Here is a 23065-nt window from a genome sequence, read left to right as displayed (position 1 = left end):
ACCCTTCAGACCCTCCTGAAGAATCACTTCGCACCGGCCCCGTCCAAATACGTTCGACGGTACGAGTTTGGGGAGCGCAGGCAACAAGAAGGCGAGTCTATCAGCGACTACATGGCAGCCCTGAGACAAGCCTCCAAGCATTGCGAGTACCGCGATCTGGACGAAGAGCTGCTGGAACAACTTATACGGGGGGTCAGAGACATCCGTTTGAGGAGACGGTTGCTAGCCAAGAGCAACCTGACATTGGCAAACGCCTGGACGAAGCCAGAGCCCATAAGATGTCCAACCATGCAGCAGACACCTTGCAAAGGCGACTCACGCCGATGGCGGGCGAAAAGCCGAGCACAGTCCACCACGAAGAAACCTATCGTGAGTCAACCAGCGAAGAGGAGGAAGAAGTCCACTACACGGAAAATCGACAAGGAAGACTCGGAGGAATGCGGAAGTTGCGGGGGGCGACATCAGCGCCAAAGATGTAAGTTCAGGGACGCCATTTGCCGGCGGTGTGAGAGAAAGGGGCACCTGGCCCAAGTCTGCCGAGCACCCCAACCTTCCCGCCGAAAGTTCAAATCGGCCAATCAGAGCGGCTTTGAGTCAGAGTTGCAAACCCCACATTCCCGCCGAAATTTCAAACCAGCCAATCAGAGCGAAATCGGCAAGGCGACCGCGATTGGCCAGGAAAGAAAGAGCGAAGTCAAACCGAATGACTGTTACCATAGACCACGCAGCTACCCGCATCAAGAAAAGATCTTCACAAACCCGACAATTGAAGGCGTACGTGCCGACTGGAAGTAGACACAGGATCCGCCATCACAATCATGTCCTGGGACACTTTTGTGAAAGCCTTGCCGACATCGCAAAGCGCAAGCTACAGAAACAACGGCGCCGGGTGCAGGATTACCAGGGCAACCGCATCCCTGTTCGAGGGACAACGACCGTCGAGGTCAAGTACGGAACATACGAAAAGACCCTGCCCATCACGTTAGTCGAGGGAACCTTGCCAAGCTTGCTGGGGCTAGACTGGTTCCGGGCGTTGGGAATGGGGTGACTGGCGTCCACCGGAGCGGATGCAACCTGCAAACGCCCTAATGGAGGAATTCAGACGATTCGAGGACCGTTTAGGCAAGTATAAGGGACCCCTATATCCTTCAGTTTAGACCCCAAATAGCTCCCATTAGGTTAAAGGCAAGGAGGGTTCCTTTGCACTCAAACCTAAAATCGACAAAGAGTTAGATAAATTAGTCAGCCAGGGATACTAGTGCCAGTTGACCATGCCAAATGGGAGACGCCAATCGTCACCCTATGAAACCAGACGGGTCCATAAGAATTTGCGCCGATTACAAGGCTACCTTGAACAAAGCATTGCAAAAGAGCGCCTACCCAGTTCCAGTAGTGCAACACTTATTGCACTCACTAGGGCACGGACAAGTTTTCGCCAAATTAGACTTGGCACAAGCTTACCAACAGCTACCCGTAGATGCTAGCACAGCGGAAGCCCAGACCATTGTAACGCACCGGGGTGCCTTTAAGTGCACCCGGTTACAGTTTGGGGTGAGTGTGGCCCCGGGGCTATTCCAAAATTTGATGGAGCGACTCCTACAAGGGTTACCGGGAGTCGTGCCCTATTTCGATGATGTGTTGGTATCAGGGGAAGATTTAAGAGAACTAGGGAAGCGATTAAGGAAAGTTTTGGCCATTTTTAGGACGGCAGGATTAAAAGTTAAAGCAAGCAAGTGTCAGATAGGGGTCGAATCTGTTGAATTTCTGGGTTATAGAATAGACAAAAAAGGGATTCACCCCACTGAGAGCAAAGTCAAGGCGATAAAGAGAGCCCCAGCACCCAAAAACAAGACAGAACTCCAGGCTTTCCTGGGTCTGGTAAACTTTTACGCCGTGTTTTTAAAAGACAAGGCAACCGTTGCTGAACCGTTGCATAAATTGCTTGGAAAAACACAGTTTGGTCGTGGGGAAGTCAGAGAATAGGGCATTTGAGGCAGTAAAAGTTTGCTATCAAGCGATAGCCTGTTAATACAATACAACAACAGGCTGCCGTTAGTATTGGTTTGTGATCGTCCCCTATGGAGTAGGAGCTGTACTTAGCCACAGACTCCCAAACGGCACAGAAGCCCTATAGCGTTCTACTCACGAGCGATGTCCCGGCTGAGAGAAATTACAGCCAGCTAGATAGGGAGGCTCTCGCAATAGTGTCAGGGTGAAAAATTCCACGAATACGTTTTGGAGAGACTTTGACATTATCACTGACCACAGACCACTATTGGGCTTACTGGCTGGCGACCGCCCAACGCCAGTGGCACTATCACCCGGCTGACCAGATGGACTATCTTTTGGCCGCCTACTCTACAAACTACAGCATCGACCGGAAAAGAGCTGGGGCATGCGGACGCACTGAGCAGATGCCCATTGCCGGGAAATCGAGGACCCTACTCCGGCACCCCGTTCTACTAATTGACTCTTGGGACTCTGGGCCAGTCACATCGCAGGAAGTGGCTCGGGCCTCCTACCGGACGTTGTCTTAAGAACTGTAATCGGTTGGGTTCAAGGGATGGCCGCTACGGGCGACGCTTTTAGAGAATTTGTAAAGAAAGAGGGAATTGTCTGTGCAAGGGGTGCCTGCTCTGGGGGATAGGGTGGTAGTTCCAGAGAAGCTGAGGAAAAAGTCCTGGAACTACTGCATGAGGGTCACCCAGGAATTGTAAGGATGAAGGGCTAGCCAGGAGCTATGTCTGGTGGCCCCTAATGGACAGGGAAATCAGTGACAGGGTTGGCGATGCCAGGTATGTCAGGAATCCAGACCACTACCACCCACGGCCCCAGTGTTGGAGTGGGAGAAACCCCAAGGCCCTTGGTCCCGCATTCACATTGATTTTGCCGCCCTTTCCACGGCCAAACATTTCTAATTGTGGTGGATGCATTCTCCAAATGGCTGGAGATCATCCTAATGAAATCCACAACCGCGGGAGCTGTCATTTCAGCACTAAAACACCTCTTCGCCACGCACGGGCTACCGGACACCCTCGTGTCCGATAACCGCCCACAGTTCACCGCAGCATTACTTGAAGGGTACCTGGCTGAAGAGGGCATCCGACATGCCCTCTCAGCGCCTGCTCCACCCGCGCCGAACGGCCTTGCTGAACGCTTTGTTCGGAGTGCGAAAGAAGCGCTATCACGAAGCAGCCCCGAGACTGGCAGGCACAAATCGACGATTCCTAACCGTCCAACACAGGACCCCTGTGTGGCCACCGCCGCAGCCCAGCCGAGCTATTAATGGGCGGAAGCTAAGGTGCCCGCTAGACCGGCAACACCCGAACTACGTGCAGGACGGGTACAAAACAAAACCAGATAGACTCAGGGAATTAAACATAGGAGACTCAGTGTGGGCCCATAATTATAGCGACGGCCCAAACTGGAAGAGGGGGATAGTCATAGACAAACGGGCCCCAAATCTTATCTAGTGGAAATAGACGATGGCAGAGTTTGGAGGCGCCACATAGATCAATTAAGAAACAGATTGAGCGATAAGGCAGAATTAGGCGAGACGAGCCCTGACTATGATTTAATTAACCCCACAGCTGACTGGAACCGGGAACAAACAGAAAGCATAGAACCAAACAGGGACTTATCTGAGCCAGGCGAGGTCCAGCGACACCTCAGGCCCTCTAGAGGACAGCAGGTCCGAGCGGCGAATAATCCAGGGCCGGATGGCCGGGAGGAGGAGCTCAGAGGAACGAAAAGTCCCTCCGGCAAGCTCGACTCAACTCCAGAAAGTGAACTGCGCAGGTCCGGGAGAGTCAGGAGACGCCCCACGTACCTGCAGGACTACGTAGAGAAGTAATATGCAAATATTGGCAAAGTGCCTTCTGGGAGGGAAGGAGTGTAATGTATTACTGTAAGTTTTGGCGGGAGTTTTAGGCGGGAAATATCTCGTTCCTGATTGGTTGCAGCCTCAGGCTGAAGTGTATATAAGGAGAGGTTTTTCTCCAGAGCTTTGCTGGGTCACACTATATTAAAGAGCTGTTGTCACTAACCTGGTCTCCTGCCTCGTCAATACCCGAACTTAACAGTTTGGGAGTTAAAGGCCTGGACTGTGCAAAGGCTATTTTCTGTGAGCTCTTGGCAACAGATCTTGGACACGTGGGCTTCTCTTCTCTGTAAGAGATAAAGAACTCGGAAGCTGGCAGGCCTTTGCACTGTAGCTACCAAGTCTTTCCTTCACTATTGAAAATCAGGTCTGTTGCAAATATAATAGACTGTGGGACACGCGTCTCTGTGTCTTCTCTGTGAAGTGGGGAGAGGGACAGAACACATATGCACTTTTGTTGGCAGGGTGATGTCTCTGCTTTTTAGTACTCTGTCTAGATTTGCCATAGCTTTCCTCCCCAGGAGCAAGCGTCTTTTAATTTCTTGGCTGCAGTCCCCATCTGCGGTGATCTTGGAGCCCAGGAAAATAAAATCTGTCACTACCTCCATTTTTTCACCATCTATCTGCCAGGAATTGAAAGGGACGGATGCCATGATTTTAGTTTTCTTAATGTTGAGTTTCACGCCAACTTTTGCACTCTCCTCCTTCACCTGCATCAAGAGGCTCTTTAGTTCCTCTTCTAATGGCATTTCTGCCATTGGAATGGTATCATCAGCATATCTGAGGTTGTTGATATTTCTTCCGGCAATCTTAATTCCAATTTTTGATTCATCTAGCCCTGCCTTTCTCATGATATGCTCTGCATATGTTAGATAGACAGCGTGATAGTATACAGGCTTGCCTGACTCCTTTCCCAATTTTGAACCAATCAGTGGTTCCGTGTCCAGTTCTCATTGTTGCTTCTTGACCTACATAGAGGTTTCGCAAGAGACAAATAAGATGGTCTGGTACTCCCATCTCTTTAAGAATTTGCCACAATTTGTTGTGATGCACACAATCAAAGACTTTAGCATAGTCAATGAAGCAGAAGTGGATGTTTTTCTGGAACTCCCTAGCTTTCTCGCAAGGAGGCCTACTAGGCCCAAAATGGGGCACAGGAGGCGCTCCCCCCCGGACCCATTTTTGTTCCCAAGCAGGTTCAGGAGGCCAAGTGCTGTCTATCACACCCCCTGGCCATTCCCATCATGGCCACACCCACCCACCCAGTCATTAAGCCAATCCTAGGGCTTAGAAAATTTAGAACTCCGCCACCTTCAGCATGACCTGAGCTTAACTCATAGAATCATCTGTTACAATGTCAAAGACTACTTCAGCTCCAATCGCAACAATACACGAGCACACAATAGATTTAAGTTTAATGTGAACTGCTCCAATCTTGACTGCAGAAAATACGACTTCAGTAACAGAGTTGTTAATGCCTGCAATGCACTACCATACTCCGTGGTCTCTTCCCAAAATCCCCAAAGCTTTAACCAAAGACTATCTACTATTGACCTCACCCCATTCCTAAGAGGTCTGTAAGGAGCGTGCATAAGAGCACCAACGTGCCTACCGTTCCTGTCCTAATGTTCCCTTTGATCCTATCCAATTTCATATAGTTATTACATACTTATGGTTATATATATGCTTATATGTCGTATAGTTATTTCATGCTTACACTTATATATACCTATGACAAAATAAATAAATAAATAAATAAATAAATAAATAAATAAATAAATAAATAAATAAATAAATAAATAAAAATTAGGGCAGAGAATCAGCTTTTAAATTATTTGAATTCCACCACTGCCTGTGGGGCTTTTTTATCCCAACAGATATGTAAATCAAGGCACAATTTCTCCTTTAAAGGAGCCCCATGTTTTCTCTTTTCAGAGACAATCCACTGACACAACCTTGTGCTATTTCCCGAATCCTTTCCTGTCACTTTCCTCCATTCATTACAGGGAGCAAAAAAAATGTGGTTAAATCTACTATCCTTACTAGTTGTCCTCAGAGGTAATTATTTCCTCTTATGTAAAGTTTATTTCTACGTTCTGCTCTTGGATGCAGGAGATCTCTCTTTTTTTAAAAAAAAAATCTTTTTCTCTTTAGGAGTCCAATCTCAAGTCCAGTTGGTGGAGTCCGGGGGAAATGCAACAAGACCTGGAGAGTCCCTCCGTCTCTCCTGCCAAACCTCTGGATTCAGCTTCAGCAGCTATGAGATGGTCTGGGCGAGACAGTACTCAGGAAAAGAATTGGAATGGGTGGCATATATAAACATCGATTCTGGTACTTCCTACTCAGACAAAGTGAAGGGCCGCTTCACCATCTCCAGGGACAATGCCAAAGGCCAGCTGTATCTGCAAATGAATGGCCTCAAAGCTGAAGACACAGCAATCTATTACTGTGCTAGAGAGACACAGTGAGAGGAAATGAATGTGAAGGCAAACAAGAACCTTCCTTTAGGTTTAGATCCACTCTTCAACTTGACTGAGCCCTGTCCATTGATGGAGTACGCAAAACCTCTGAAGGCAAATTGTTCCATTGATTAATTGTTTTATTTATTTATTTTGTCAAATACATATTAGATAATATACATATAAGTGTAAGCATGAACTGAATACATAAAATGAATACAATTAGAGGGAACATTAGGACAGGGACAGTGGTCATGCTAATGCTCTTATGCACACCCCTTACAGACCTCTTAGGAATGGGGTGCGGTCAATAGTAGATAGTCAAGGTTAAAGTTTTGGGGATTTTTGGATGAAACCACAGAGTCAGGTAATGCATTCCAGGCATTAACAACTCTGTTACTGAAGTCATATTTTCTGCAATCGAGTTTGGAACGATTCACTTTAAGTTTGTATCTATTTGTACCAGAACAACTAGACAAAAGAACAATTTTTTCCTGAAAGCCATCACTCTGCTAAACAAATAATTCCTTCAACACTGTCAAACTATTTACTAAATCTGCACTATTATTAATCTTCTCATAGTTCCCATCACCAATCTCCTTCCACTTATGACTGTATGACTGTAACTTTGTTGCTGGCAATCCTTATGATTTATATTGATATATTGAACATCAATTGTGTTGTAAATGTTGTACCTTGATGAACGTATCTTTTCTTTTATGCACCTGAAAGCATATGCACCAAGTACAAATTCCTTGTGTGTCCAATCACACTTGGCCAATAAAATATTCTATTCTATTCTATTGTGTGCTTGTGTATTGTTGTGGTTGAAGCTGAAGTAGTCATTGACAGGTAGGACATTGTAGCAGATAATTTTATGAGCTATGCCCAGGTCATACCGAAGGCGGCATAGTTCTAAATTTTCTAAACATAGAATTTCAACTCTGGTTGCGAGCAGAGGAGTGGAGGACGCTTCTTGTGAAATATTTCTGGACTCTCTCAATTGTATTAATGTCCGATACACAGTGTGGGTTCCAGACAGATGAGCTGTATTCAAGAATTGATCTAGCAAAGGTTTTGTATGCTATGGTTAGTAGTGTAACTGGAGGCAAATTGTTCCGTTGATTAGTTGTTCTCACTGTCAGGAATTTTCTCCTTAGTTCTAGGATGCTTCTCGCTTGGGTTCGTTTTGATCTGTTACTTCTTGTCCTTCCTTCACATCTGTGTGAAGCATACACATCTGAGTGGCATTCATAACAAAGTTTCCAGTAACACTTATTACTCAGACAAAGTGAAGGGCCGCTTCACCATCTCCAGGGACGATGCCGCAAGCCAGCTGTATCTTCAGATGAACAGCCTCAAAACTGAAGACATGGCAGTCTATTACTGTGCAAGAGAGACACAGTGAGAGGAAGTGTATTCTCATATTGAGGAAACATCTGCACCAAAGAATCTCCTTGGAGAATTGGGAAGATGGGTCCGCTCCTCATTTTGGACACTGGGGGGCAATGCTGTTTCATGAAATACCATTGTCTAAGCACCTGGTGGGGGTGGGGAAGGAAATTTAAACAAATGTCATTAGATATTGTCTCATTGTGGAGGCCAGAAAATATTTTTTATTATATTTCTGTAATAATTCACTGAAACGTTTGCAAGATTCTTGAAGAATGTATCTTTTCTTTTATGTACACCGAGAGCGTATGCACCAAGACAACTTCCTTGTGTGTCCAATCACACTTGGCCAATAAAAAAATTCTATTCTATTTCATTCAGAAGAAAATTTTACATCTCAGGAGTCCTTAACGCGAAACTGAGAAATTTTATTTTAAAAATGGAGTTGGGGTTTAAGTCACCAGAAAAAACTTATCTAGGAATTTCAAATCTTTGCAGGAAATGGAAACAAAATGAAAGAATCACATTCAGTGGTGGGTTGCCCCCAGGGGTGAAATCCAGCAGGCTCTGACAGGTTCTGGAGAACCAGTAGTAGAAATTTGGAGTAGTTCGGAGAACTGGCAAATACCACCTCTGGCTGGCCCCAGAGTAGGGTGGGAATGGGGATTTTGCAGTATCCTTCCCCTGGAGTGGGGAGGGAATGGAGATTTTGCAGTATTTTTCCCCTGCCACGCCCACAAAGCCACACCACGCTCACTAAACCACGCCCACAGAACTGGTAGTAAGAAAATTTGGATTTCACAACTGGTTACTCCCCATTTGGACTGGTTTGCAAGAACCAGTAGTAACGGCAGCAGGAGGCTCCGCTCACTCGCCCAGATGTCATCAAATGTGATCTGCGCATACGCAGAAGCACACACACTCCCGTTCCATACTGGTAGCGAAGGTAAGTAGAACCCAGTGGTGGGATTCAAACAATTTAACAACCGGTTCTCTGCCCTACTGGTTTCTTCCAACAACCAGTTCACTAAACTGCTCAGAAAGTTAACAACCAGTTCTCCCGAAGTGGTGCGAACTGGCTGAATCCCACCACTGGTAGAACCCACCCCCTGACCACATTATCATATTCAGTGAACGTATAAAACAGTTACAACTTTTTAGATAGAAATGCATACAGCAATCCAGAAGATGTTAAAGTTTCTTTTCACAGAACTCAAAAGAACTTCACTTCTTGAGCCGGTATAATCCTTATGGGGAAACCACATCTGCGTTTACAACAGAAAAACTAGAGCAAATAGAATCTTTTGGATAACACAAAGAGAATTGTTTATCATTCTGTTTGAATTGAGAGACTATATTTGGTCACAATATGACTTGCATTTTACTAGATGGCTCAGTGACTAAGACACAGAGCTTGTCGATCAGGAAGGTCGGCAGTTCGGCGGTTCAAATCCCTAGTACAGGTTTCCTCTGTGAGCAGTGTTTTGGACTAGATGACCATCCAAGCTCCCTTCCAACTCTGTTACTGCGACAAGATTTTAAAAGTTTCTCTCCATGGAACTTGAAAGAACTTCACTTCTTCAGATAGTATAATCCACACTGGGAAGCCATGTCTGAGTTTACAACAGAAAAAACTAGAGCAAATGGAATCTTTTGGATAATACAAAGATAATGAATTAAAGTTCTGTTTGAATTGAGAGACTGTATTTGGTCACATTATGACTTACGTTTTACTTTGTGAGTTGAGTGGACCAACTAGTCTAGCTGAAAAAGGATTCCTTGAAGGTAGCTGGCATTTTCCATAAAATAAACAATTGTTTAAGAAGCAATCTGATAGCAAACATTCTAATCCAAATATGCTAGCTTTTTTCATCCTCTCTAATAAGTTTCCTTAAATGAGACTACGTGTCCATTTATTCCCTATTACATAACCTCAAAATGACGCTATAGAGCACTGCACACCAGAACAACTAGACAAAAGAACAGTTTTTTCCCAAAGGCCATCACTCTGCTAAACAAATAATTCCATCAACACTGTCAAACTATTTACTGAATCTGCACTACTGTTAATCTTCTCATAGTTCCCATCACCAATCTCTTTCCATTTATGACTGTATGACTATAACTTGTTGCTGGCAATCCTTATGATTTATATTGATATATTGACCATCAATTGTGTTGTAAATGTTGTACCTTGATGAAGGTATCTTTTCTTTTATGTACACTGAGAGCATATGCACCAAGACAAATTCCTTGTATGTCCAATCACACTTGGCCAATAAAAATTCTATTCTATTCTATTCTATTCTATTCTATTCTATTCTATTCTATTCTATTCTATTCTATTCTATTCTATTCTATTCTATTACATAAAGCCATTTTAAAATGTAGTGAAATAATTCAAACCTTTTTTCTAGTTAATGTACAGTAAACGGGACCTTTCTCCTATTTACTCAAGGGGGAAAAAATGTGTCCATAACTTTTCTTAGGACTAGAATGTAGATTACAAAATATATTTATGTAAATTATGTTCATCGAAATGTCTTTTATCCCATCAGATATGTAAATGGAGGCACAATTTCCCCTTTAAAGGAGCCTCATTGGTTTCCCTCTTCAAACACCCACAAACCTAAATCTTGTGCTATTTCCTGAATCCTCCCCTGTCACTTCCCTCCATTCATTAGAGCGAGCAAAAATGTGGCTAAACCTCGTGTCCTTACTAGTACTCCTCAAAGGTAATTATTTCCCCCATATAAAGCGTATTTCCATGTTTTGCTCCTGTATGCAGGAGATCACTTTAAAAAAAACCAATTCTTTTCTTTTTAGGAGTCCAATCTCAAGTACAGTTGGTGGAGTCTGGAGGGGATTTGAGGAGACCTGGAGAATCCCTCCGTCTCACCTGCCAAGGTTCTGGGTTCACCTTTGGAAGCTACCACATGAGCTGGGTGAGACAGGCTCCAGGGAAAGGACTGGAATGGGTTGCATATATCTATACTGACTCCAGTGGAAAGTTCTACATGGACAAAGTGAAGGGCCGCTTCACCGTCTCCAGGGACAATGCCAAAAGCCAGCTGTATCTGCAAATGAACAGCCTCAAAGCTGAAGACACAGCTGTCTATTACTGTGCTAGAGACACAGTGAGTGGAAGTGAATCTGATGCCAGACAAAAACCTTCCTTTCTTCAGAGCACTTCTTCAACTTGTCTAAGCCTGAAATCCTGGGATATCAATGAGGTTTGATCATTGTCTAGCGAGAACTTGAAGAAGTTCTCTTCAAGTTCTTCAAAAAGACTTTGACTTTGTGTCAGAATGGTCAAAAACTTGGCAACTCCAAATCACAACCAGCAAATGCTCTGTCTTACACATTGGAAAAAAGAATATAAATGCTAAATACAAGCTCGATGGGCATTACCTTACCCCCAACCCTGTTAAAGACCTTGGAGTTTTCATATCAAATGATCTAAGTGCCAAAGCCCACTGCAACTACATCGCAAAAAAGGCTTTAAGAGTTGTAAACCTAATCTTGCGTAGCTTCTTCTCCAGAAACACTACACTACTAACCAGAGCATATAAAACATTTGCTAGACCAATTCTTGAATACAGCTTTTCTGTCTGGAACCCATACCACATTTCAGACATCAGTACAATTGAACGTGTCCAGAAATATTTTACAAGAAGTGTTCTCCACTCCTCTGAATACAACAAAATACCTTATGCCACCAGACTTGAAATCCTGGGTTTAGAAAACTTAGAACTCCGCTGCCTTCGACATGACCTGAGTTTAACTCATAGAATCATACCTTACAACGTCCTTCCTGTTGAAGACTACTTCAGCTTCAATTGCAACAATACACGAGCACACAATAGATTTAAGCTTAATATTAACTGCTCCAATCTTGATTGCAGAAAATATGACTTCAGTAACAGAGTTGTTAATACTTGGAACACACTACCTGACTCTGTGGTCTCTTCCCAAAATCCCCAAAGCTTTAACCAAAAACTGTCTACTATTGACCTCACCCCATTCCTAAGAGGTCTGTAAGGGGCGTGCATAAGAGCACAAATGTGCCTACCGTTCCTGTCCTATTGTTTCCTTTCATTATATCCAATTAATATAGTTATTACATACTTATGCTTATATATGCTTATATATTGTATAGTTATTTAATGCTTATGCTTATATGTACTGTTTTGACTAATAAAATAAATAAATAAAGTAAAACAATTCCAAGTCTACCAGTTGATTTGACTTCACTGGAATGGAATGTAGCCACTGGACTAGAATTTTAAATTTTAAATTTGGTTTTAAGGGGTTTTTATTATCTTATTGTAATTTTTTAATATTCGGCCTTATTTAATAAGTTTTTTAATTGGTGTTTTATTTTGTATTTATATGTATGTTTTTATTAGGCTGTAAACCGCCCTGAGTCCCTCGGGAGATAGGGCGGTATAAAAATGCGATTAAATAAAAATAAAATAATAAATTTAGTGTCCTGGCAGAAGGGTGAAAAAGGAAATTTAGGATAATCCTTCTAACTATCCAAACTGGGAAACACAGATTGGGGAAATACCTGCTCTGAATGAATCTCGTTGGAGAATTAAGAAGATGTGTCCTCCCTTCAGTTTTAACTCTGGAAGCCATGTTGCCATAGAAAATCCAACTGCCTATTCAGCTGGAGGGGACGGGTTAGGCCAGGGGTCTGCAAACTTGGCTCTTTTAAGACTTGTGGACTTCAATTCCCAGAGTTCCTCAGCCAGCTTTGCAGGCTGAGGAACTCTGGGAGTTGAAGTCCATACATCTTAAAAAAGCCAAGTCTGCAGATCCCTGGGTTACGGAATAAAATAGGTTTAAGTATAAATTGTCTTTTTGGAATTGTGATCCCCTGTTTTCCCCAAAATAAGACATCCCCTGATAATAAGCCCAGTTGGGCTTTTGAGCACATGGCAATAAGGCCAAGCGCTTATTTCAGGGTTCAAAAAAATATAACACAGGGTCTTATTTTTGGGGAAACATAGTATTTTTTTATTATTTCATAGTAATTCTCTGAAGATATCTCAAGAAAATTTCTCACCTCAGGACGATACAGAGCTGACCTGGAAGCTGATTTTTGTAATATAAAATAATGAATTATTTTTGTTTGTCAACTTTTAGGCATTTCAAACCTTTGCTGAGAGTGAAATGTCGGCTGGCGGCCCCCAGGGGTAGGGCCTTCTCTGTTAGAGCTCCTACGCTTTGGAACGAACTTCCCCCTGGTCTACGCCAAGTGCTTAATCTTCGGACTTTTCGCCATGAGCTGAAAACGCATTTATTTATTCAAGCGGGACTGGCTTAAAAGTTTTAGTAAATTTTAATTGGGGTTATTTATTAATTTTTAGGGTTTTAAACTTTTAAATGTCGGCCACTTTTGTAATATGCTCGTTTTAATTTCTGTTTTAATTTGTGTATATTGTGGGTTTTATCTTCTGGCTGTACACCGCCCTGAGTCCTTCGGGAGAAGGGCGGTATAAAAATCTAATAAAATAAAAAATAAATAAAAAATAAATAAAATAAAATAACAATGAAGGGATTGTATTACCATATTCAGTGAACATGTAAAACAGTTAAAGCATTAGGGATACAAATATGTACCCCAATCCAGAAAATATTGGAGTTTCTTTCAAGGGATCTGAAAAGAATTTAATTTCTCAAGACCCCGGAATCCTTACCAGGAAGCCCTATTTGGCTTTCCAACAGATGACCTACAGTAAACAAAATCTTTTGGATAACACAAAGAGAATTATTTATTATACTCTCTGGAATAAGAGAGAGTATTTGGTCACAATATGACTTGAAGTTCGACTTTGTGAATTGAGTGGCCCCAACTAGTCTAGTTGAAAATGTCTTCCTTGCGGTTCAACTGCCATTGAATGTATTTGGGGTTTTCTACAAAATAAAGAAATAAAAACAGTGCATTTAGTGTATTTTTCAGGCTTTTCTTTTCGTTAATGCTCAGTAAATTTGCCCTTTGGCCTATTAATTCATAAAATAAATAAATAAATAAATAAATAAATAAATAAATAAATAAATAAATAAATAGGTCACAATCCTTTTCTTAGGACTGCAAGGTTATTTACAAAATGTGCACGGAGGTGATCTTCACAGAAGTGTTTTGGTCAAGGGCTATTTTATCCCAACAGATATGTAAATCAAGGCACTATTTCCCCTTTAAAAGAGCCACATGTTTTCCCTTTTCAGACAACACCCACCAAGCTAAACTTTGTGCTATTTCCTGAATCCCCTCTTGTCAATATCCTCCACTCATTAAAGGGAGCAAAAATGTGGCTAAACCTTGTGTCCTTACTTGTAGTCCTCAAAGGTAATTACTCCCCCTCTGTAAAGGTTATTTCCTTATTCTGCTCTTGTATGCAGGAGATCTCATCAAAAGCAATTACTTTCTTTTTAGGAGTCCAATCTGAAGTCCAGTTGGTGGAGTCTGGAGGGGATGTGAGAAGACCTGGGGAGTCCCTCCATCTCTCCTGCCAAGGTTCTGGATTCACCTTCAGCAGCTATGGCATGAATTGGGTGAGACAGGCCCCAGGGAAAGGCCTGGAATGGGTTGCAGGCATCTACTCTGATTCCAGTGGAAAGTTATACTCAGACAAAGTAAAAGGGCGCTTCACCATCTCCAGGGACAATGCCAAAAGCCAGCTGTATCTGCAAATGAACAGCCTCAAAGCTGAAGACACAGCAATCTATTACTGTGCGAGGGACACAGTGAGAGGACGTGAATCTGAAGCTAAACAATAATCTTCTTTTCTTCAGAGTAGCTTGTCTAACCCTCAAATCCTGGAGTTATCATTGAGATTTGGTCATCAGTGAGAATTTCGGGATGTTTGGTTCTATTTTATTTTTATTTTTTATCTTATTTATTTATTGATTTTCATCAAGCATGTATTTTATGATAGATAAAAGTGTGAACATAATTATAAACACATGTAAAAGGTATGAATAAAAGAAAACATGAGGACCACGTTCCTAATTAGTTTCTTTAAGTGAGACTAAAGGTCAATTTATTCCCTATGTCAGAAAATCAATTTGTGAAATTTTTTGAGCCTTTTTCGTAGTTATTGTCCAGTAAACTCACCCTTTCTCCTATTAACTCAAAGAAAAAACATGTGTCTAAGCCTTTTCTTAGAACTGCAATGCTAACTACAAAATGCACATGGAAGTGATATATATACAAATCCCCTTGGAGAATTAAGAAGAGACGTCCTTGCTTCAGTTTTGATTCTCCAAGCCATGTTACCTTGAAGGTAGCTGGGATTTTCCATAAAATAAACAATGGTTAATGAATCAATCCAGTGGTGAAATCCAATTTTTTTTACTACCGGTTCTGTGGGCGTGGTTTGGTGGGTATGGTATGGCTTGGTGGGCGTGGCAGGGGAAGGATACTGCAAAATCGCCATTCCCACCCCATTCCTGTGGGAAGGGTATTGCAAAATCGCCATTCCCACCCCACTCTAGGGCCAGCCAGAGGTGGTATTTGCCGGTTCTCTGAACTGCTCAAAATTTCTGCTACTGGTTCTCCGAACTGCTCAAAATTTTCGCTACTGGTTCTCCAGAACCTGTCAGAACCTGATGAATTTTTTTTTATTTTTCTTTTTGTTACGACAGTATACACAAACATCAACATAAAACAACAATACATCATATAAACATATATATAAGTAAAAGTATGCAACAACTATATTAATTTGATATAATGAAAGGAAACAATAGGAAAGGAATATTAGGCACTTTTGTGCTCTTATGCCCTAAATCAATCTCATAGCAAAGTCCTAACTCAAATGTGCTAGCTTTTTTTATCCTGTCTAATTAGTTTCCTTAAAGGTAAAGGTAAAGGTTCCCCTCGCACATACGTGCGAGTCGTTCCTGACTCTAGGGGGCGGTGCTCATCTCCATTTCAAAGCCAAAGAGCCAGCGCTGTCCGAAGACGTCTCCGTAGTCATGTGGCCGGCATGACTCAATGCCAAAGACTCACGGAACGCTGTTACCTTCCCACCAAAGGTGGTCCCTATTTTTCTACTTGCATTTTTTACGTGCTTTCGAACTGCTAGGTTGGCAGAAGCTGAGACAAGTAACAGGCGCTCACCCCGTTACGCGGCACTAGGGATTCGAACCGCTGAACTGCCGACCCTTTGATCGACATGCTCAGTGTCTTACCCACTAAGCCACTGCGTCCCTAATTAATTTCCTTAAGTGAGACTAAAGGTCAATTTATTCCCTATGTCGGAAAATCATTTTGAAAAGTAGTGAAATTTTTCAAGCCTTTTCCGTAGTTAATGTACAGTAAACTGACCCTTTCTCTTATTAACTCAAAGAAAAAAAATGTGTCTAAGCCTTTTCTTAGAACTGCAGTGCTAATTACAAAAGGCACATGGAAGTGATGTTCACAGAAATAGAATCAAGGGCTCTTTTATCCCAACAGATATGTAAATCGAGGCACAATTTCCCCTTTAAAAGAGCCCCATAGTTTCCCTTTTCAGACAACACACACCAACCTAAACTTTGCGCTATTTACTGAATACTCTCTGGTCAATTCCCTCCACTCATTAGAGTGAGTAAAAATGTGGCTAAACCTGGTGTCCATACTAGTACTCCTCAAAGGTAATTATTTCCCCCATAAAGAGCGAATTCCCATGTTTTGCTCCTTATGCAGGAGATAGCACTAAAAAGCAATCCTTTTCTTTTTAGGAGTCCAATCTCAAGTACAGTTGGTGGAGTCTGGAGGGGGTGTGAGAAGACCTGGAGAGTCCCTCCGTCTCACCTGCCAAAGTTCTGGGTTCACCTTCAGCAGCTATTGGATGCACTGGGTGAGACAGGCTCCAGGGAAAGGACTGGAATGGGTTGCACTCATTTATACTGATTCCAGTGGAAAGTTCTACTCAGACAAAGTGAAGGGCCGCTTCACCATCTCCAGGGACAATGCCAAAAGCCAGCTGTATCTGCAAATGAACAGCCTCAAAGCTGAAGACACGGGAGTCTATTACTGTGCGAGACACACAGTGAGAGGAAGTGAATCTGAGGCCTTACAAGAACCTTATTTTCTTCAGAGTAGCTTCTCTAACCCTCAAATCCTGGAGTTATCATTGAGTTTTGGTCATCAGTGAGAATTTCGGGATGTTTGGGTCTATTATTTTTATTTTTTATCATATTTATTTATTTATTTTCATCAAGCATGTATTTTATGATAGATACAAGTGTAAACATAATTATAAGCACATGTAAAAGTTATGAATAAAAGAAAATATGAGGACAGGGACAGTAGGTACGCTGGTACACTTAGGTATCAAAAGGTTCGCTGAAACAAAATAAAAAATTAAGTCCTTTTCCCTGTTTATGAGTTAATTTGGCTTCACTGGAATGGAATGTTCTCCTTTGATATCATGGGGGAAGGATGGAAAGGATAATCCTTCTGGCAAACACACACTGGGGAAATACCTGCTCTGAACCAATCTCCTTGGAGAATGAAGAACAGATATCTACGCACAGAACTGGAAAAATAACAATATACCATCTGAAGACAATGTAATTAGAAAAATCATGGAATGTGCGGAAATGGATAAGCTTACGAAGGAGATAGAAGAAAAAAAGGAAACAGAATATTATCTAGTCTGGGAGAGATGGTATAAATGGTTGGAGGAAAAGGAGAAAAAAATAAAAGGACCAGGAAAGTTTAAATAAAGGATAAATTAGGAGTAGAAATACAAGAACAAATAGGAAGAAACAAACATTGTGGAAAGGAAATTGGGTACACGTGTATATCTAAGTATACATGTAAATAAAATAATTAGAATAATATAATATATTATAGTGATATATATATGATATATTAGAAATATATCTATGAAAGATACATGAGGATAAGAGAGAGAAAATGTATAAGTATTGATTGATGTGAAACTTTTGAAAAGAAGAAAGTGTTAATTTTTGTTTTTGTTTTTGTTTAAAAAAATTGTTTATTAAAACTTATTTTTTAAAAATATATATAAAAAGTTAAAGTTTAATTTGAGGTCGTAATATGGAATTATACCTGGAGTCTGGAGGGAGTTCCTTCATTTCTCCTGCCAAGCCTCTGGATTCACCTTCAGCAATCACTCTATGTCTTGTGGGAGAGAGGCTCCAGGCAAAGGATTGGAATGGGTGGCAGAGATAAACTCCAATTCCGCTAAATATTTACTACTCAGACAAAGTCAAGGGCCGTTTCACCATCTCTGTCATGTCCCCCTCCCCCTCCGATGACCGGGTCTAGGAAGTCCATATCAAGCGTGGCCACGAAGCCTCTGCAGCTTTGCCAAATTCCTTTCAGATTTCTCAGGACAGACAGGAATCCAAGTTGTGACTTCAGCAAACTAAATGAGACTTTGCTTGACTCAAAGTTGCTTGACTCAAGCTGGTCCTTTATATAGGCTGGGGGTGTGGCTCCATGACTCAGCATTTATCCAGGCCTGACCCTCCCTTCCTTCTGCTGACGTCGCCTCTCAGATCTCCGAAAGTGGGGATCCTCTCAATGTGAAATCTCTTCCGCTGGATCTGCTGCCGGTAATTCCAGTACGTGGCTGGCTCCCTGCTCACACGGTGCAGGAGTCAGGTTTGTTTGTTCATTCCTGACATCCTGTCCGGCCATGGGGCCAGAGCTGGGGGCTGGAGGCATGACAGGCCATTCATCTTCATTATCAAACTCCAAATCTGATAGCAGGCCCGGGAGGAGACGGGAGGGGCCCGACTGAGGAGAGGAGGGAGGACGAGGCACAACAATCTCCAGGGACAAGGCCAAAAGTCAGATTTACCTGCAAATGAACAGCTTCAAAGATCTCTCTCTCTCTCTCTCTCTCTCTCTCTCTCTCTCTTTATATATATATATATATATATATATATATATATATATATATATATATATATATATATATATATATATATATATATATATATATATATATATATATATAGGTTTTCTCCACATAAAATTGGAAGTGTCTTGGCGGCGTTTGACGAAGTCTCATTCGTCATCTTCAGGCTTCAGCTATGTGCTTCTGGGAGCATTCTGAGAGAAGATGACGGATGAGACTTTGCCGAAACGTCGCCAAGACACCTCCAATTTTACGCGGGAGAAAACCCGTATAACCAAAGACCTACATAGAAACACCCGCGAAAACCTCTGAAAATATATATATAAATATATATGTGTGTGTGTGTGTGTGTGTGTGTGTGTGTGTGTGTGTGTGTGTAACTGAAAGTTGTTTTTTAATATTGTGGCAGAAGGCTGTATATACATATATATGAGGAACGTGGTGGCTCAGGGGCTAGGACGCTGAGCTTGTCGATTGAAAGGCCGGCAGTTCAGTGGTTCGAATCCCTAGTCCTGCCGTATAACTCGGTGAGCTCCCATTACTTGTCCCAGCTTCTGCCAACCTAGCAGTTTCGAAAGCACGTAAAAAATGCAAGTAGAAAAATAGGAACCACCTTTGGTGGGAAGGTAGTAGCATTCTGTGTGCCTTTGGCGTTGAGTCATGCCGGCCACATGACCACGGAGACGTCTTCGGACCGCGCTTTGACTCTTCGGCTTTGAAACGGAGATGAGCACTGCCCCCTAGAGTCAGGAACGACTAGCACGTATGTGCGAGGGGAACCTTTACCTTTACCTTTACCTTACATACATACATACATACATACATACATACATACATACATACATAAAGATAGATATAGATATAGATATAGATATAGATATAGATATAGATATATATGGAACTGAAAGGTTTTTTTATTATCATGGCAGAAGCCTGGAAGTAAAACTTCAGGATAATCATCATAAACGTCCAAATTGCCGTTCTTAAATTGAGGAAATATCTGGAACCTAAAGAATCTCCTCAGAGAATTAGGAAGATGGGTCCTCTCCTCATTTTGGACACTAGGGGGCAATGTTGTTTCCTGAAATCCCATTTTCTAGGCACCTGTGGGGGTGGGGAAGGGAATTAAAATAAATGTCATTCGATATTGTCTCATTGTGGAGGCCAGATAATATTTTTTTATTATATTTCTGTAATGATTCACTGAAACATTCTCAGGAAAATTTTACATTTCAGGACTCCTTCATGTGAAATTTTATATAAAAAAACGGATTTTGTGTTTAAGTCCACCAGGAAAAAAAAAAGAAAAGAAAACTTATCTAGGTATTTGAAATCTTTGCTGGAAATGGAAACAAAATGAAAGGATCAAGTTATCATATTCAGTGAACTTATAAAACCGTTAAAACATTATAGATACAAATCGTATACAACAATGCAGAATTTAATGCACCTAGCCTGACCAGATGGCTCTGTGGCTAAGACACAGAGCTTGTCGATCAGGAAGGTTGGCAGTTCGGCGGTTCAAATCCCTAGTACGGATTTCCTCTGTGAGCAGTGGGTTGGACTAGATGACCTCCACGGTCCCTCCCAACTCTGTTACTGTGACAAGATTTTAAAAGTTTCTCTCCATGGAACTCAAAAGAACTTCACTTCTTCAGATAGTATAATCCATACTGGGAAGCCATGTCTGGGTTTACAACAGAAAAACTAGAGCAAGCAGAATCTTTTGGATAATACAAAGATAATTATTTATCGTTCTGTTTGAAGTGAGAGACTCTATTTGGTCACAAAATGACTTAAGTTTTACTTTGTGAGTTGAATGGATCCACCAAAATACCTTATGCCACCAGACTTGAAATTTTGGGCTTAGTAAATTAAGAACTACGCCGACTTCGGTATGACCTAAGCAGAGCTCATAAAATCATCTGCTACAATGTCCTTCCTGTCAATGACTACTTCAGCTTCAACCACAACAATATACGAGCACACAAGAGATACAAACTTAAGGTAAACCGCTCCAAACTCGATTGTAGAAAATATGACTTCAGCAACAGAGTGGTCAATGCCTGAAATGCACTACCTGACTCTGTGGTTTCATCCCAAAATCCACAAAATTTTAACCTTAGACTGGCTACTGTTGACCTCACCCCATTCCTAGGAGGTCTGTAAGGGGCGTGCATAAGAGCAGTAGCGTGCCTATCATCCCTGTCCTAATGTTCCCTTTAATTGTATTCATTTTATGTATTCAATTCATTCTTATACTTATATATATTATCTAATACCTAGTACTAAGTAATACCTAGTATTCAACAAATAAATAAATAAATAAAAACTAGCCCTTCAAGGTAGCTGGGATTTTTCATAAAATAAACGATGGTTCAAGAAGCAATCTGATAGCAAACGTTCTAATTCAAATATGCTAGCCTTTCCCCCCCCCCTCTCTCATAGGTTTTCTTAAATGAGATGAAGTCTCCGTTTATTCCCGATTATGTAAAATCATTTGGAAATATAGTGAATTTTTTCAAGCTTTTTTTGTAGTTAATCTACAGTAAACGGGCCCTATCTCTTATTAATTCAAGAGGGGAAAAAATGTGTCCAAAACTTTTCTTAGGACTAGAATGTTTATTCCCAAATGCAGATGTAAGTTATGTTCACCGAAATGTCTTTTATCCCATCAGATATGTAAATGGAGGCACAATTTCCCCTTTAAAGGAGCCTCATTGGTTTCCCTCTTCAAACACCCACAAACCTAAACCTTGAGCTATTTCCTGAATCCTCCCCTGTCACTTCCCTCCATTCATTAGAGCAAGCAAAAATGTGGATAAACCTCGTGTCCATACTAGTACTCCTCAAAGGTAATTATTTCCCCCATATAGAGTTTATTTCCATATTCTGCTCCTCTATGAAGGAGATCTCATTAAAAAGCAATCCTATTCTTTTTAGGAGTCCAATCTCAAGTACAGTTGGTGGAGTCTGGAGGGGGTGTGAGAAGACCTGGAGAGTCCCTCCGTCTCACCTGCCAAGGTTCTGGGTTCACCTTCAGCAGCTATGGCATGAACTGGGTGAGACAGGCTCCAGGGAAAGGCCTGGAATGGGTTGCAGGCATCTACTCTGATTCCAGTGGAAAGTTCTACTCAGACAAAGTCAAGGGCCGCTTCACCATCTCCAGGGACAATGCCAGAAGCCAGCTGTATCTGCAAATGAGCAGCCTCAAATCTGAAGACACGGGAGTCTATTACTGTGCGAGAGGCACAGTGAGAGGAAGTGAATCTGAAGCCAGACAAGAACCCCCCTTCCTTTCTTCAGAGTAGCTTCTCTAACCCTCAAATCCTGGAGTTATCGTTGAGATTTGGTCATCAGTGAGAATTTCGGGATGTTTGGTTCTATTTTATTTTTATTTTTAATCTTATTTATTTATTTATTTTCATCAAGCATCTATTTTATGAGAGATACAATTGTAAACATAATTATAGGTACGCTACTGCTCTTATGCATGCCCCTTACATTCAACTCACAAAGTAAAACTTAAGTCATTTTGTGACCAAATAGAGTCTCTCACTTCAAACAGAAGAATAAATAATTATCTTTGTATTATCCAAAAGATTCTGCTTGCTCTAGTTTTTCTGTTGTAAACCCAGACATGGCTTCCCAATATGGATTCTCTAACCCTCAAATCCTGGAGTTATCACTGAGATTTGGTCATCAGTGAGAATTTCGGGATGTTTCGTTCTATTTTATTTTTATTTTATTTTTTATTTATTTATTTATTTTCATCAAGCATCTATTTTATGATAGATACAAGTATAAACATAATTATAAACACATGTAAAAGGTATGAATAAAAGGAAACATGAGGACAGGGACAGTAGGCACGCTGGTGCGCTTAGGTATCAAAATGTTCACTGAAACAAAATAAAAAACTAAGTCCGTTTCCCTGTTAATGTGTTAATTTGGCTTCACTGGAATGGAAAGTTCTCCTTTGGTATCATAGGGGAAGGATGGAAAGGAAAATTTAGGATAATCCTTCTTGCAAAAACACACCGAGGAAATATTTGCTCTGAACAAATCTTCTTGGAGAATTAAGAAGACATGTCCTTGCTTCAGTTTTGACTCTCCAAGGCATGTTACCTTTAAGGTGGCTGGGATTTTCCATATAATAAACAATGGTTAATGAATCCATCCAGTGGTGAAATCCAATTTTTGTTACTACCAGTTCTGTGGGCGTGGCTTGGTCGGCATGGTGTGGCTTGGTGGGCGTGGCAGGGGAAGGATACTGCAAAATCCCCATTCCCTCCCCAATCTGGGGCCAGCCAGAGGTGGTATTTGCTGGTTCTCTGAACTGCTCAAAATTTCTGCTACTGCTTCTCCGAACTGCTCACAATTTCCGCTACCGGTTCTCCAGAGCCTTTCGGAACCTGTTGATTTTTTTGTTGTTGTTGTCACGA

The 23065-nt window shown here is 41.7% G+C and overlaps 2 gene segments (V, D, J or C); both read left to right on the top strand.

Moving 5' to 3' along the window:
• Positions 1-16271: 16271 nt before the first annotated feature.
• On the top strand, positions 16272-17180 carry LOC131197849 (immunoglobulin heavy variable 3-30-3-like). The segment is given in 3 exon segments: positions 16272-16377; positions 16465-16792; positions 17129-17180. Coding segments are annotated over 3 exon segments (420 nt in total).
• A 4193-nt stretch (positions 17181-21373) lies between these two features.
• On the top strand, positions 21374-21931 carry LOC131197848 (immunoglobulin heavy variable 3-33-like). The segment is given in 2 exon segments: positions 21374-21475; positions 21564-21931. Coding segments are annotated over 2 exon segments (408 nt in total).
• Positions 21932-23065: the final 1134 nt, after the last annotated feature.

Source organism: Ahaetulla prasina, chromosome 4, assembly GCF_028640845.1.
Source record: "Ahaetulla prasina isolate Xishuangbanna chromosome 4, ASM2864084v1, whole genome shotgun sequence".
Classification (NCBI taxonomy): Eukaryota; Metazoa; Chordata; class Lepidosauria; order Squamata; family Colubridae; genus Ahaetulla; species Ahaetulla prasina.
The sequence above is the reverse complement of the archived record's forward strand: the minus strand, read 5'-3'. Positions and strand labels throughout refer to the sequence as shown.